The following is an 18,169-nucleotide window of genomic DNA, read 5'->3' on the forward strand; positions in this document are numbered from 1 at the left end:
AATAAAATTTCACAAAAGAATTCAATTATTTAAAGAGAAATATATTATTAAAATTCGGCTCAAGATTATTCAATTATTTTCAAAAGTAATAAAATTCTTCGCAGAAATTCAATTATGGTCAAAAGTTTAAAAAAAATTCTCGTCAGGATTTCAATTATCTTTATAAATAATAAAATTCTTCTTCAAAATTCAATTATTTTCTAAAAGTTTAATATGATTTCTGTTAAAATTTCAATTATTTTCAAAAAATTTAATAATATTTCTGTCAAAATTTCAATTATTTTCAAAAACTTTTTTCAATTCAATCAAATTTTTTACAGAGATTCAATTATTTTTAATACAATTTGAATCTAATTTCTCGAAAAATAAAATTATTCTAAAAATTTTTATTAAAATTCGAATTTTAATTAAAAAATTTGTTGATAAAATTCTTTATGAGAGTTCAATTATTTTAAGAAACATTCAATTATTCAATAAATTTTTTTTGTATTTAAATAATGGAATTCTCGTAGAATTTTCTAATAAAAATTGATTTAAATATGAATTTCAGTTAAAATTTTAGATAATAATTGAATATTAAACTCTCTAAATTTGAATTAGTAAAAATGGTTTGTAATTTGAATTAGTGACTGAATTTTGCTTTTCAATTAGCAGATTTTACTAATAAATATTCGTTTTTACTAATTTAATAGTAAAATTTACTAATTCAAAAGCAAAAGTTCAGTCACTAATTCCAATTAGTAAACAATTTTATTAATTCTAATTAAAAGAGAAAGTATTAAAGCGTGAATTTTCAGAAATAATTGAATTTTGAAAAGGTTTCAAATCATAGTTTTTCAAAGTTTGAATTTTTAATACTTTAAACTGAAAATTGTGTAGATTTAATTTTTTTAAAAAAGTTTAATGGAACTTTTTTGAAATTATTTAAAGTTTTTATTTTCTAATATATATTTGATTAAAGAATTTCCAAATTTTCAAAGAAATTTTTCAAAAATTATTAAAAATAATTAATTTAAAGAAGAATTTTAGTTAAAAATTTTAGAAAATAATTAAATTGAAATGATAAAAATAATTTTTATGAAGTTACAGTAAGAATATTCTTATAATATAAAATGATTATTTTATCAGTCGGTCATCTTTAATAATTAATTAATTATTATAAAACATGAAGATATTGATTGCTCCGAGTCGAATGTTCATGTTTTATAACAATTTGTTTTAAAATTATTTAATTTTAAAAAGGTTTGAATTTGAAATTTTTGAAAATCTTAATTCCTATGTAAAAATAATAATGATTAAATATTATATTTATTTAAAAAAAGAAGAAGAAAAGTGAATTCTGAGTAATAATTTTGAAACTGAATCAGAATATTCTTCAGAGTGAAGGAAAAGTAAGAATTTTGTCTGAAATTCAAGGGAATGTCAGGGAAAAACAAAATTAAATTTTTCTTGGCAACAAATGTAGTTTTAAAAACCTGGAAAACTTGAAAAAGTCAGGGAATTTGAAATGAGCAAAAGCGTGGCAACCCTGTATTAATTTATCATTCTAAAATATAGAAAAAGTTCTAATTAGTTGAAATTTTTACTAATTCAAATTTGTTTTGTTATAATATTATTGCAAAAAAATAAAAAAAATTTTAAATTGATTTATTTTTCACTATTTTATAGGATGTGAAATTTTTTCGACGAATTTAATTAAAATTATAATTTGTTTAATTATTGTTAGAAATAGAAAGAATTTAAAATTAAATTTAATATTTTCTTTTTTTAAGTCTGTTTCGAATGGACAACAAAATTCATAATTTTCTTATAAATTCTAGAAATTGAATATTTTTATAGTACTTTTGATAAAATTCCCAGACAAAAAAAAAGATTTTATAAAAGATCATTCAATCTTTTTTAATTAAATATAATGGTAATAAGTCTTAAAATAAATATTTCTATTTTTTCTCACAAAATAATCAGTACCTATTTTAAAAAAAAAGCAAAGTTAAATTTTCTTGGCAACCCTGTTCAAATTCTGTACAGAAAAATAGGTTTAGAAGGAATTTCTTAATTATCAGACTCTTATCGAGTCCTTGAAGTTGTGATGAATGTTTCTCAAACGGTTGACGATTACAATAAATTCTCACAATCAGAGAGCAATAACAATAACTTAATAGTAACTTGGTGTTAACTTGTGTTACCTTCAGCAACATTTTCCCGGTGCTCCTCGTTTCCTTGCTTCTCAGATCGATTTCTCTCTAGTTCTCTCTCTGATTCCGTTGGAGTGTGAGGTGCAGTGTGTGGGTGTACGAGAGTATCTGAAGAGTGTGAAAATGAATGATATTGCTGATTTTCTAGTAAAAGAGTGTGCGGTGCAGATGCGGGACGGAACGCAGCTCCATCTCGTAGAACGCTAGCTCTGCCCAAGCTATCAATTTCGTTAGGAGACCTGAAAACAGTAACATTTATTTGCACAGGAGAAAAAGGCAAGCATTGCCATATCATTAACGAACAATAATTTACTTTCAATTTTAAAAAGTTGCAATCTCAGACAAAAACGTATCAAAATTGTTACCATGCAACGTTTTGAAACTTTTTTTTATTTCAATTTGCAGGCTTCATACTCATCTACTAAAACCTGCTGAAACTATTTTCTATTTTTTAAATTTTGCACTACTTTAAATTCGCTAAAAAAATTTTAATAAAATTCTTTCAAACGATTCAAAAAATTTTTGAAATTCAGTTATTTTCAATATTTATTTTTTTTTAATTTTCCCAAATTAATTTTTGGATTGATACTTTTCTACTATTTTCTTCATTCTCAGAGTTATTTTTTGCTGTTATTAATTATCGAGTATGAAGCCTGAAATTTTTACTTTTAAAAAGTGCGATAATTCCGGGATACAGATAAGACAGGAGTGGATGATGAAAAAAATAGGGTAAATGTTGAAGACAATTGAAAAAATGTTAAGTACATTTAGAAGACTGGATTCAGGTTTTAAAATTGGACCTTACCTTGTTAACCTTTTTTGAGAGCCCTCGTAATAATTGGCTGGAGAGTAAGAATTTGACAAAGAATAACTATTTAAAGTAGGTGATGGTGTGGGTGTAAGTGTTCTCTTAATTCTTCGGGAAAGTCCTGATTCAGGCGTTTCAACTACTTGTGTCATTTTAGCGTCAGTGTGTGTCACTGAGGAATTATTGTTGTCTGCGACGTGCCTCTGGGCCACAGCTAGTTTCTCATGCTCAATCGAGAGTCCCTTTACCTGAAAACAAAAAATCCCATTACTTTTTTTAGAAAAATTCTCATCTTTCTGCAGTGTAGAGAAGAAGAACCGAAATTAATTCTTCCTAACGAAAGTTAGAGCAATTTTTGTTTTCTGGCATATATCAAACTTTCCTTATTTTTATGAAATTTTCTTGAAAAATATACTCAAAATCTAATTCTGTGGACTCAAATGACCTTTTCTATTTTTTCTATTTCTACAGGTATATTCAAAATTATAATTTTTCTCTTACAGAGCATTTAAAACATTTGTACATATTATTGAAAAACTTGAACTAATTGATTTTAAAGTATACGTGACGCGCTCCGAAGAAAGGCACATAATATTAATTATTATATATTATTATTATTATTATTATTATTATTATTATTATTATATAATTATTACATTTAAAATAATTAATGAAAACTGATTTTAGTTTTACGCAATAAAATAGAAACTTTTAATTAAGGAAAGAATAGCACAAACATAACCTTGGAATTATTTGCTTCGTAAGTGTACCTTTCTTCGGAGTGCGTCATACACATAATTATTCACTTGTTTCATTTAATGATTTTAAACATTAACCAAACTTTCAATTAGGTATTCTATTTCAATTGTTTAGACAAGTTTTTAGAAATAATATAAAATTATAAAAGTACTTGCCTCCAATTCACAAATGGAGTGATAGATTATCAGTGGTACATTGTATCAACTTTAACCGCTGTTACTAAAATGTTTCTAGTTAATTAAATAATTAAGGGTTAATGACAGGCTTCACAGTGCCCCTAAAAAGTATTTTAGGGGAAATAGGGGACTTTTAGGGAACCATAAAAATTGGTTAAATAAAGATAAAAATATAATTTATTTATACAGTAGGGTTGCCACAAAAATTTAACTTTATTTTTCCCTCACTTTTCCCTCATTTCCAAACACAACTTTCACTTTTTCCCTCACTGTAAACTAAAGAATATTCTGATTCACTCTCAAAATTATTAAATATTCGAAAAAATCTTATATTTCATTTATTTACAAATTTCTTCAAAAGTAAAATTATTCGAAAACATCAACAACTTCTTTTTTAAATAAATATTTTATCATTTTGTTTCATTGGAATTAAATTGTTCAAAAATTTCAAATTGAACAATTCATAAGAATATTATATTATAAAACATAAAGACGATCGACTGACAAAATCACTATTTTATTATTATAAGAATAATTATTGTTACTGTAATTTCTTCAAAATTATTTGTATCATTTCAATTCAATTAACATTTTCTAGAATTTTTAACTAAAATTCAACTTTAAATTAATAACATCAATTATTATTCAATTAAACTTTTTCAAAAAAATTAATTCTACAGAATTGTTAGTTAAAAGTACGAAAAATAATAATTTAATTCTACGAGAAATCAATTATTTAGATACAAAAATAAATAATATTGAATGTTTCTTAAAATTTCATTCTTACGAAGAATTGTATTAACAACTTTTGATAATATTTAATTTCTTTTAAGGAATTTAATTCAAATTTTAATGAAATTTATTATATTGAAGAATTTTATAACAATTTTAGAAAATAATTGAAAACTTTTTGAAGAATCTTATTAAATTTTTTTAATATAATTGAATTCTTGAGAAGAATTTAAATAATAATTTTTAAAAACAATTGAATTCATGAGAAGAATATTATTAAAATTTTTGAAAATAATTGACTTCTTCAGAAGAATTTTTGAAAAAATTTTGACAATACTTTAATTCTTGAGAAGTATTTCCCTATCTATTTATAAAGATAATTTAATTCTTAACGAGAATTTTTAAAAAATTTTGAAACTAATTTAATTTCTGCAAAGTATTTTATTACTTTTCAAAAGAATTAAATTCTTGAGATGAATTTTGATATTTATCGAAATAATTGAATTTTGGAAAAGAATTTTATTAAAATTCCTCAGAATAATTGATTTTATGGAAAGAATTTATGCGATTTTGTTGTTTACAGGCTTCGCACTCCATTATGAGTTTTAAAAAAGTAGGAAAAAGTAGCCTCGACGACAAAAAAAAGTAGGAAATAGTAGCCTCGGTGACAAAAAAAAAGAATTAAAGAATTTCATTAAAAACTTTTTAAAAAATCGAATTTTCAAAGTATTTTAATTTAATAATTGATAAATAATTACATTTTACAAGGAGTCACATTCTAATGTATTCATGTTTCTAAGTGCGAAGATTAATAATTAAAATTTTTATTAGTTAATTTAAAAAAAGAAACACTTCAAATTTTTTAATAAAATTAAATTTTCGCAAAGTTTTTTTTGAAAATTTTGAAAAATAAGATTTTTTAATTCTGTTATTTAAAGATAATTGAATTTTTATAAACAAATAATTGAAAATTTTTTATGTAATTGATATTTCTTTACATTATATTACAAATAATTTACTTCTTTTAAAGAATTTTATTTAAATTTTTCGAAAATAATTAAAAGAAGTTAGTCACCGTATAATTATAATTTTATTTTTAAAAATTTATTCGCAATACATTCAATTATTTTCATAAATAGTAAAACTTCGACAAAACTAAATCACTTTCAGGAATTTTAATAAAATTCATTGTAAAAGTTCAATTATTTCTATAAATAACAAAAAATCATTTATATTCACCACAAGAATTCAATTATATTCAAAAATTTTTCTTCATTCAATAATTTGTATGTCTACTGTTTTAATAAAATTTCCAAAAAGAATTCAATTACTTAAAAACAATGTTGGCAAAATTTTACACGAATATTCAATTATTTTCTAAAAGAATGAAAATTTCATAGGAATTGAATTATTAAAAATAGAGTTTATTTAGATTTTAAAAAAAAATCAATTATTTGAAACTTTTTTATAAAATCCTCGCAATAATTCAATTACTTTCATAAATAATAAAACTCACTGCAGAAATAGAATTATATTTAATACAATTTTAATCAAATTCGTCGAAAAATGCAATTATTTTTAAAAATTTGATTAAAATTTGTCAAAAGAATTCAATTATTTCAATTATTTTTCAAATTTTTAATTAAAATTATTAAAAAAACATTATTTGCAAAAAATTTAAAGAAACTCGTCAAAACAATTTAACTATTCATGCAAAATCTAATACAAATTTTTGAAACTATTTGTAGATTTATTTATGTTTGAAATCAAATAAATTTAAATTTGATGAGAAAATAAAACCGGGAAAAACAGGGAATTTAAAGGTTATCATTTGCAAGAAAATCTAAACACAATTTATAATCAGTCACTATTGATAGAGTAAATGTCGGTAAAATTATTTCCTAATATCTTATTGACGGTCGTTTTTCATTAACGATTTTAGTTTTTAACGCTGTTTTTAAATGGAAATGTGAAAACTAAAAATCTAAATTTGACTATTTGTTCAGAAAAGTAGCTTTTAGTAGCATTAGGCTCAAAAAAGTAGCCAAAAAGTAGCCTCATATCAAAAAAGTAGCAAATAGTTATAGCTTTTAGTAGAAGAGTGCGAAGCCTGTGTTTATCAAGCTAATTGAATTTTTTTGCAAAATTACTTAAAAATTTTTGAAAATAATTGATTTTCTGCGACGAATTAAATGTTATTTATGAAAATATTTGAATTATTGCAACGAATTTTACTGTTTTATTGAAGAATTGAATGTTTCTTAAAATTGAATTCTTTCCTCAAGTTTCAATAAAATTTTAAATAATAATTGCATTTTTCAAGGAATTTATTTAAAATTGTATTAAAAATATTTAAAATTCTGCGATGAAAATAATTGAATTCGTAATTGAAATTTTGCTATTTATAAAAGTAATTGAATTCTTGGCGAAATATTCATTAAAATTTATAAAAATAATTGAATTCGTGCAAAGTATTTTATTAAATTTTGTTTAAATAATTGAAATTTTGCCACGAATTTAATTAAAATTTTTTACAATAATTGAATTCTTGAAAAGAATTTTGATATTTATCAAAATAATTGAATTGTTTTGCAGAATTACTTAAAAATTATTGAAAATAATGGATTTCCTGCGACGAAAAAATAGGGGAAATTTTGAAAATAGGGTACGTTTAGGGGCCAAAATTAAAAAAGGGGACTTTTATGGAAATAGGGGACAGACTGTTAATGTTTACAGCAAGCATAGTTTTAACAATAGTCGTCAAAATAACTATAATCTATCGAGGCTGAAATGATTTTAGTTTTCGTCATAGTTACTTTCGTCGTAAATAGGTACTTACTTTCACTTTTTAATAAAACGGACATAAATTGTGGATTTGACTTACCAAATTTCATAAAAATTAGGAAAGTTTTTTATCCTATAGTATCATCAAATGTTTACTCAAGAAGAGCTACAAAGCTTTAAATATAATTTATATTATCAAACGTAATATCAATTGAGAAATGCATCCAAGATAATATACATACTATAAAAGAATTGTTAAACTTTTAGTTTTCCACTGTTACTGATGATTTTGAATGACTTACTTGCAAACACTCGGCGGCCTTCAAAAACGAACTTAGAGACTCTTGGGATACGTGGACTTCTCCTCGATACATAAACTCAAGAAGAGATGACATATTTTGAGCACTCGTGCCATCCAGTATCACGATCAGTCCTGCTGGAGAAGGCGGCATGCTCTCGAACAGTTCTTGAAAATGCTTACTGCAGGCAGCTAGGATCAATTTGTGTGCCTTAAATGTAATTCCTGTAAATAAACAAATTCTAACTGAACAATTATATTTTATAACAAGCTAGTAGTATACTGAAAGAAAGTAAATTATTTTTAAAAAATTTAGTATGCATAATCTACGCGAAAAACTTTAAGGTATTTTAAAATTAATGCTTGCCGCAAGATTGTCTTAAAAATGCTGCAAATAATTTTATTATACTTCAATTAAAATATTTATTTATTATCATAAAATAGAATTTATACCAACAAGCTGACCGAAATATTGCATTAAGCTGGCTGCAAGATTGCTCTAACTGCACAGCAAAAAATTTTATTGTTTACATTAATATCATAAAAAAAATTTTTAGCTGCAAGCTTACGGAAACTTTGCAGTAAGTTTGGCGTAAGCTTCCTATTGGTGGGACATTTCAAGATTGTTACAAGATTACGTGCTATCTTGGTACACTGAACAGAGTTTTTATTTAATTGTTAATTCTAATAACCGATTTCTTATCTGTTATCAAATAAATATTTACTTGAATTCACTTGAATAATTATAAATTATTTGCTTTAAATAAAAAATAATCGATTCAAGTAAATATTTATTTTATAATAGACTTAAGTAATCTGCTGTTGGAATAAAGTACATTTTTTCCAAGTGTAATGAAGGAATTGATCCTATTTCATTAGTCAGAAGTGACTAAATTAGATTTGGAGAGTGCAGAAACCATTTTTTCAGCAATAGACTTTTGATGAATTTTCATGTAAAAAAAATTGAATAACAATGGAATTTTTCAGTATTTTCAACCTTAAAACGATGTTTTTTTTCAAGAAAATGCTTCAAAAATTGTAAAAATAAATTTTTTCATTCGGTAATTTTTTGTAGATACAAAAACATATTTTCTACAAAGTTACGGATGGATTCAATTAAAACTAGTTGTAATGTAAAAAAATCTCAGCTAAAATCACAAAATGAATATCTGTAAAATTCTTTGAGTTTTATAATGTGATGACGCAAACAATTTATTGTAAATAAGAAATACAATTTTTCTTGCTGTAAAACATTCAAATAGAATGAATTTTTGCTGTATTTTTAATAAGATTTACTGCACTGTAAAAATTAAAAAAACACAACATTTTTGTAAATTTACTACATTTACAGGCTTCACAGTCTGTCCCTATTTCCCTAAAAGTTCCCTTTTTTTAATTATTTTCATAAATTACAATATTCATCCCAAGAATTCAATTATTTTCAAAAGCAATAAAATTCTTCGAAGAAATTCAATTATTTTAGAGCTGTGCAAAATAATTCGAACCGAACTGTTTGAATTTTTCGCCTAGTTCGAATGTCGAAAAACCGACATTCGAGTTAGCCTAGTTCGAATGTCGAATATTCGACATTCGACATTTCGGCGCCCCAAAACCGAACTAAACTCGGTTCGGTTCGAATTTTGCACAGCTCTAAATTATTTTAAAAAATTTTCCCGAATATCTCGTCAAGAATTCAATTATCTTTACAAATAGCAAAATTTTTCTCCAAAAATTCAATTATTTTCAAAAATTTATAAAAATCTTTGCAAAAGTTCAATTACTTTTAAAAGATTTTTGCAATTGAATAATTTTTAATATTTACTATTTTCATAAAATTTATCAACAGATTTAATTATAGAAAAAACTTTTTGATACAATTCTACGAAAAGATTCAATTAGTTTCATAAATAATAAAATTTTATTTACAAATTCAATTATTTTCATCGCAGAATTTCAAATATTTTTAATACAATTTTAAATAAATTCCTTGAAAAATGCAATTATTATTTAAAATTTTATTGAAACTTGAGGAAAGAATTCAATTTAAAAAACATTCAATTATTCAATAAAACAATAAAATTCGTTGCAATAATTCAAATATTTTCATAAATAACATTTCATTCGTCACAGAAAATCAATTATTTTCATAAATTTTAAGTAATTTTGCTGAAGAATTCAATTAGCTTGATAAACAACAAAATCGCATAAAGTCTTCCCATAAAATCAATTATTCTGAGGAATTTTAATAAAATTATTTTCTAAAATTCAATTATTTCGATAAATATCAAAATTCATCTCAAGAATTCAATTCTTTTGAAAAGTAATAAAATACTTTGCAGAAATTAAATTATTTTCAAAATTTTTTAAAAATTCTCGTCAAGAATTAAATTATCTTTATAAATAGATAGGAAAAATTCTTCTCAAGAATTAAATTATTTTCAAAATTTTTTCAAAAATTCTTCTCAAGAAGTCAATTATTTTAAAAAATTTTAATAAAATTCTTCTCATGAATTCAATTGTTTTCAAAAATTATTATTTAAATTCTTTTAAAGAATTCAATTATTTTTAAAAAATTTAATGAGATTCTTCAAAAAGTTTTCAATTATTTTCTAAAATTGTTATAAAATTCTTTAATATAATAAATTTCATTAAAATTTGAATTAAATTCCTTAAAAGAAATTAAATATTTTCAAAAGTTGTTAATACAATTCTTCGTAAAAATTAAATTCTAAGAAACATTCGATATTATTTATTTTTGTATTTAAATAATTGATTTCTCGTAGAATTAAATTATTGTTATTCATACTTTTAACTAATAATTCTGTAGAATTAATTTTTTTTGAAAAAGTTGAATTGAATAATAATTGATGTTATTGATTTAAAGTAGAATTTTAGTTAAAAATTCTAGAAAATGTTAATTGAATTGAAATGATACAAATAATTTGACGAAATTACAGTTAACAATATTCTTATATTATTAAAATAATGATTTTGTCAGTCGGTCATCTTTAATTATTATAAAACATAAAGAAATGGATCTTCGACTCGGAGTGATCCATTTCTTTATGTTTTATAATAATATTCTTGTGAGTTGTTCAATTTGAAAAGGTTGGAATTTAAAATTTTTGAACATCTTAATTCGAATGAAAAAAGAAAAAAATGATGAAATATTTATTTAAAAAAGAAGTTGTTGATGTTTTCGAATAATTTGACTTTTGGAGAAATTTGTAAAGAAATTGAATAGAACATTTTTTTGAGTAGGATCTAATAATTTTGAGAGTGAATCAGAATATCCTTTAGGGTGAGGGAAAAAGTGAAAGTTGTGTTTGGAAATGAGGGAAAAGTGAGGGAAAAATAAAGTTAAATTTTTGTGGCAACCCTGTATAAATAAATGATATTTTTACTTTATTTAACCGATTTTTAATGGTCCCATAAAAGTCCCCTATTTCCCCTAAAATACTTTTTAGGGGCACTGTGAAGCCTGCATTTATGTGGTGTTACAGCAAAAACTGTAAATTCACAGTACGTTTGTACTGTAAAGTTACTGTCTTATAGAGATTTCTGGCAGTGTACTTTTTAGTAAAGAAGGACAATAATTTAGAGAACTTTTAAAAATAAAATTTTTGTAAAAAATATTCATTGTATCCAATAGACAACTGATGGTAACAACTTGGTTGATGCGGACTAGCATAGCGAGAGGGTTGACTCGGACAATACGGGATTGACTATTCCATTATATAATATGCGGTCAAAAAACAAAAAACTGTTAGAACTGTACCCAGTCTCCCTTACATTTCAAGGAAATGTTTCTCCTACATAAGATTTGAAAATAAATATTAATGAGAAGCCTTAATTCTGCATATCATTTCATCTTTATGAATCATCACCATCACACTGTATCCGTCTATATATGCGTATTTTTCTGTATTCTTCTGTACGTTTAAAAACGTCTACAAGTTTCCTTTCTTATGTTTCTAGGTGCCTCCACAAATCCATCCATTTATTCTTATCTATTCGCCCCTCCCTTTTCATTAGCAAAAAATAAAGCTAAAGGAAAGCTATAAATAAAAATAAGTAGAAACACTGCAAACACGAACGTCTCCTAAATGTCTTGCTAGAAAACGCCGAGACATTTGCTTCTTGCTTATTCACAACAAGTATTTTGATTTTTGAATTAGCTCCTATGTCCTAGAAGCCTTTATTTTCCCTCTGATCTGCAATGCATAAACTGTACATTTCACTATATTTCACTACCTACGACTACGAATCTACATTCTACGATGTGGTTCGTCTATCGATTGCTAATTCTTTTTTTTTTTTTGGTCGATGTGACAAATCTATTTTGTTTTTTCTATTTTGTTACTGTTCAACGACCAGCTTTCAAGTTTTTTGTCTTTTGCGGGAAAATTGATCATTGAACCTAATAAAATGGTTCGAATCCTTATTGTTCATGTGATTCTAAAGCATATTTTAAGCAAAAAATGTGTTGACCCTTAAACTCTTGTTTCAAGTTGGCCTAACTTATTGATTAAATCCTAATTTATAAAGATTTACTTTCTTCTGGGAAAACTTTTAAAGACTTGTCGCCCGAAGAAATGAAACAGTTAATTTGAAAATAAGTTGAGCTTATCGAAAGACGATATTTAGTGAAATTAATTTGAATTTCCAAGAGGCTCACTGAATTGAGAATATATTGTGCATTTTGTACTTAAAAAATAGGCTTTCTAAATGGTGGTTCTAAATTGAGAGAAAGAGCTAGAAGCAAATAGCGGTTGCGAATATTTTTAAACATTTATTTATACGTACGATCACACGTGTGTTTGCACTTTGCATGCTTACGCGTGTAAAGTTTCATAATACGGTCCCTCTCTCTCGCTCTCTCGCTCTCTCCTAATTCGTATCGTATCTCTCTTCCACTCTACGCTTCTTAACATATTTTTTTCTTATCTTTATTACGCCGTGTCATTGACTTTGAGCAAGTTTGACTCCTCTCTGCAGCATAATCGGCATGTGCAGAATGTGACCTCGATTCTAGTCGGCCATTGGCCAAGAACGGAGGAAGGCAATCCTAGAGATTTGCCCCTTCTCGTTCTCTACAAAAACTTACACTCTGCAACGACCTTGGCAGGGCATTGACCGTCAATTCGTGGATTTTTATTGGCCGTTCTATACTTTCAAAGAAGCGTGGATCGTGGATCTTTGTCTTTTAAAACTCTCAGCCATTCTCCAATGCTATTACTACACGAATATACATATACCACTCGTGTAGGTACTTCTCCTTCCTTCTTTCTTTCTTTCTTTCTTTATAATGACGAAACAATATGGTTAGAATACTGATGAATAAGGCAACCAACTAAAACAAGATGGAAAGCTTTTCTACTGTTTATCGTTGCAATTATATATACAACTAACATGTATAGTGAAAAAACGAAAAATCACACAAGGGAGGGCCGGCCAGAATGAAACAATAACTCGGAAGTCGTTCCGCAATCGATAATTTCTTCGTTACGAAAACAACTTCTTACGATACTATAGAGGGCGTTTGCAGTTTTCTTGTCATTGGCGAAAGTTTCTAGCGTAAATATTCCCGAAACTATTAAATCTACTCTTGAAATATTATTTCTATTTGATATTTCATAAATTTACGAAGTTAATGGACAAAATAATCATGATTTTGGGTAATTTCCTGTTCGTCATCACAGAATTTTACTTTCTTGTAAAACTGTTTTACAGTGTTAATTTTAGTCAAATAAAGTACCGTAAAGTGTTAGTGACGGATTCTATTGGCCAAATTTTTAATTTAAAATTTTTCCATTAAAACCGTTTTTCAGATTTGTTATTTTTTCTAATTTTCAACAAAAATATTTAGTTAATTAGTTCTTTCTAATCCTGCTAATAAATTCAATTCCTGCAACGAATTTCATTATTCATCAAAGAATTTAAATATTTATAAAAATAATTTAATTTTTGCGAAAAATTTTATAAAATTTTTTAAATAATTTATTTTTTTCGAGTAATTTTATGCAAATTCTAATTTAAATAATTGAATTCCTGAGAAATTTTTATTATTCCTGAAAAGAATTTAATTCTTAAGAAGATTTTTACAAAATTTTTTTTAAATAATTGAATTTCCAGGAAGAATTTTTTATTGCTTTTAAAAATAATTGAATTCTTGTAACATCTAAGAAGTTTACATAGTTCACTGTCACAGATATTGACCATTAATATCTAGATAATAAGGCTTAATATCTATTTTTCTCAGTGCATAACGTAAAAAAAGTAGTAAATAATAGGTTTTAGTAGATGAGTGCGAAGCCTGAAGTTTATAACAAAAAACATTCGGCAGGGATAGTTTTAGAAAATTTTATAGTTTTGTAAGTTCATAGTCAGTAAAACATAATTGTTTTACACAATTTTTTATTATGCATCTTTTAAATCTGAGAGGTGACGATCGTCTCAATCGTTCTTACGTCGACTTTTCAGTAAATCATCATTTTCAAAATGGCTCTCTTTATAGAGACTTGGAAAGCGAGTATGCTAAGCATTTATCAAGTAGTTACGCACTTTGAAGCATTCCACAGTGGGACAAACGCTCTTTTCAGAGTCAAAAGTCTAGTGCTGAGCAACAAAATTTGAGGCGATTTTATGCGCCAACTACTTTTTTATTACATTTAAATTAAGAATCGAAGTATACAAGAAGCTTGAAACTCGATGGAGTAATTTTAAACATTATACCTTCTCAGTTCAAGTTCAAGTTCAAGTTCTTGAATGCATTTACATGTACTCGAAAGTCTCCAAAAAAATAGTATTTTTTGTTATTTAGGTAAACAAATAATGTAAAAAATGGCTCAAAAAAACAAGTATTAAGTATTTGTTGTTATGTAATTAATGCGAATGTGAATTTGCAGCATGAGCGAGCGCAGAAACGTGCTGCAAAGACACGACTATATAAACAATCACTTTCCTCCCTTCCTGCATCACTCGCAGTTACAGAGATAGTTTAAAGGCTCGTTTAAAGCTCATTGGAACCTCTTGCGGAGGCGTGGCTTAATATTTATATTTTCCAGTTTTCAAAAAACTAACTAATGAGCTACTAATTTACTCAGTGTGACCAAGTGTTATAATGTCTAGTGTAAGCTAGTTGCAGAAGAGAGCTTAAGCTCTCCGAGAAAAATTCCTGCAACCTTAAAATGACAAATTGCTTCAAAAATCAAAAGAATGATTGATACAACATTGTAAAGGCGGTGATTTTTGTAAGCTTACTTCGAAATGATGTAAGGTTGCTGTAATGTTTATAAAAAACATTCCTTAAATTAAAAAAATTACAAGTTTCTATATATTTGTTTTTTTTTCCTTTGAAACCCTTTCGACGTTCATTTTTATTAATAAGAAATTTTTTGAAACAAATTTGAGGGAAGTGGGAAATGAATCAGACTTCGATGAATACTGGTCCAAGACCCTATATGGAAAAAATTTGTTCGTCTAAAAGTTAGGAACCATTTTCCAAATCTAGGATACGAGGCGAAATTTCTGAAATAATCAAGAACATCTTTAAGGATAAGAGTGTGTTAGGGATGGAACAGAAAAAACTTTTTCTTACATCCACACTGAAAAAAGTTCGGTGTCGCTGCATTACCGGCATCATTCTCTTGTTTCTATGCAAAGCAGAGTGTTGCTGCTGTCCCTCATTGTGACGCTGAGGCACCAAAGAGAGAAAGCAGAAATGCCTAACTATATCGGCAAGGCGAGCTATTCGTCTGATCAGGACCGCTGCCAACCCTTGCGATATGTGACTACGCTCTGCAGCAGAACTATTCAACGAATCGAATTTGCACAAGAATTTTTTGTCACTTTTTAGATTCATCCCTAAATTCCGTAAAACACTAAAAATAAAGTTGAATTTGCTTTGATTGTTTAAATAAATAATTTATTGCAATATTAAACTATGGTGGACCTAAAATGTCGCTGATTACAAAGACCCCTGCAGAAAATACATTCTTGAAAAAAACTTTCGACCAAATTAATTGAAACCTTCAGGAAAAACTCAAACTGTAATTCTGAAAAAACTTTTCCTCTACCAAAAAGTCGGTTTCAGGAATCGTTTACTCGCTAAAAATAATGTTAATAGTTAAACATTTTTAGTGGGTAAACGAACCTGGAAACCGATTTTTTGTCAGAGGAACATTTTTTCAGAATTACATTTTGAGTCTTTCCTGAAGGTTTCAATCACTTTGACTGGAAGTTTTTTCAATGTATATATTAAGAATACTATGAATCATAATATTTATATTAGAGAATATGAAAGTAAGTTTGAAAAATACTTAAATTAATATTATATTTAATTATGAAAGAAGATTTCGATTAATATTATATTTTTTTCTTAAAAATATTAATACACAAATGTTAGATTTTTTTAATTACTTATAAGAAAGTTGATTATAGAAGTCGAATTTAAGAAAAATATCATGAAAAACTTCCGTGTACTGTTGCACGAAACTTGACACAGTATTGCATAGTAAGTTTGGCACTATAATACAGATCAAGATAACGTTGGAGCAAAATTGAAAAGAAAACATGAAATCTGAGGCAATATTGCTAGGCAATATTATGACCATGCCTTTCTGCTTGCGGATACAAAGAACTTAAGTATGTTTCGTAAACTATCTAAATATATACTACAGGCAGGGGGCCAAACTGTAATGCATTTGTGGGATATTATACAATGTTTCGACGTCTCGCTATAAAGGCGCTGATGTAGTCACACAAAAACAAATTCCCCTTGTTGTGAAGAATTTTATATTATTTTCATATTCAAAATGTCAAGTTCAGATTCTCTGATATTAACGGTTAGAAAATCTAAAGTGCATATTAATGTAAACAAATAAAAAATGTTGAAGGTTTCAGATTTAACGACATTCATAGCTTGTGTTTTGTAATTTGTAATTTACACTTTGGCTAAAACGTTATACAATAAAGTGATTATCTCTGATTATACTTTTGGATCAAACCGAATAGAGAAAAACAAATGCAGTCTCAGAATCAAAGCACATGCGGCTAGTCACTGATACCTGATTGATAATAGCGCATTCGAATTTGGAATTTATAATTGGGAGGCTCAATTCATAACTTACATCTTTTTAAAAGATTTAAATTTCTTTTCTTTATAATAACAGATACTACTTGAATTCTTTTAAGATGAATTGAGCGCAGCGTGCAATAACAGCTTAACAGCAGCTACGCTCGGGCTGCCTCTCATCCCAACCGAAATATCTACTTCGAGATGCGTAGAAGAGGAGAGAATCTAGTCCCACCGCGCAACTCGAAGTAGATATTGCGATTGGGAAAGACAGCCCAAGCGCAGCCGCAGCTGCTGTTAAGCTGTTATTGCAAGGCTCAATTGCAAGTTTACAGAAAATTTTCACTGAAAGCTCACAGAAAGTTTTCATACCCCTGAAAAAGCTTGCAAATAACTAAATTCGTGCGCAGAAATTTTATAGGCCCCTGTAAAAGTTAGGTTAGGCACTATTTTTTAGCAACCTTCTCTCAAGGAAAGGCTTGCATGCTCTAAAGAATACAACTTTTGTCACATAATTAAGTACATGTTGAAAAGACAATATTAGAGGTGGTATAATAATAAGGACATGAGTTGGAGAATGTTTGCGGAAAATGAAATGGGTGAGAGATTAAAAATCAGGCAGTCAGGCTTACCTTCACAAAAAAGAGTGACATCTGTCAAGCTTTCACTTTTGAAGAGATTTGAGAATGCCGTTGCCAAGTTATTGCCAAAACTGTTCCATTTAAGGCAAAATTGTTGTTGTGAGTCCATGATGTTATCCCCAGATCCAAGTTCCTCGCCAACTCTGTCAGTGTTTGCTTTCAAGAAAAACTTTCCCTCCCGATTGTTTCTGCTGTCCACCGCTTCTTCAACTATAAACAATAAATTATATTTTGTATTACAATAGGGTCTGCAAGAAAATCTTGTAAAATAATTCGATGGGTTCTACGAATATAGTAAACTGCCATTTCGTTACTATAACTGCACGATGAAAATAAATAACAATCTAACATTTTCTTACTTATTAGAAGTGTTTTAACTAAAATCATTATCTTTTTCACATTTAATTTTCATTGACGTTTTAGGTGTTCTTTTTAATTTTTTTAATAAATTTAATTTAAATTACAAATTAAGTAGGGTATCACATCCCTTGTAATCGGAGCCAAAAGTTTTATTTGTAGCCGCGTAATGCTATTTAACGCAGTATACTTTCTCCCTCAAGTTTTAATTCATAATAATTATAAAAAATTGGACAAGTGCGAGTTGCACTGGCTCTGAAAATCATTCTAGATGTTAAGGTACCTTTCTTCGGAGAGCGTCAAAAAATAACATTTAAATTAGTTTAAATTAAATTAAAATTTA

At 26.7% G+C, this 18,169-nt stretch overlaps 1 protein-coding gene across 2 annotated transcripts in view; it reads right to left on the minus strand.

Moving 5' to 3' along the window:
- Positions 1-18,169, minus strand: part of LOC122500046 (zinc finger protein chinmo) — a 37,243-nt gene that overhangs the window by 5,663 nt on the left and 13,411 nt on the right. For both annotated transcript variants that reach the window (XM_043608746.1, XM_043608748.1), the window contains exons 2-5: positions 17,461-17,679; positions 7,757-7,977; positions 3,001-3,251; positions 2,187-2,434 (exon numbers count right to left, since the gene is read on the minus strand). In XM_043608746.1, the coding sequence (XP_043464681.1) occupies positions 2,187-2,434; positions 3,001-3,251; positions 7,757-7,977; positions 17,461-17,578 (838 nt within the window). In that variant the 5' untranslated portion in view covers positions 17,579-17,679. The remainder of the gene's footprint in view (positions 1-2,186; positions 2,435-3,000; positions 3,252-7,756; positions 7,978-17,460; positions 17,680-18,169) is intronic.

The sequence above is a fragment of the Leptopilina heterotoma genome, unplaced genomic scaffold, assembly GCF_015476425.1.
Source record: "Leptopilina heterotoma isolate Lh14 unplaced genomic scaffold, ASM1547642v1 Lhet_180, whole genome shotgun sequence".
In the NCBI taxonomy this organism is placed as follows: Eukaryota; Metazoa; Arthropoda; class Insecta; order Hymenoptera; family Figitidae; genus Leptopilina; species Leptopilina heterotoma.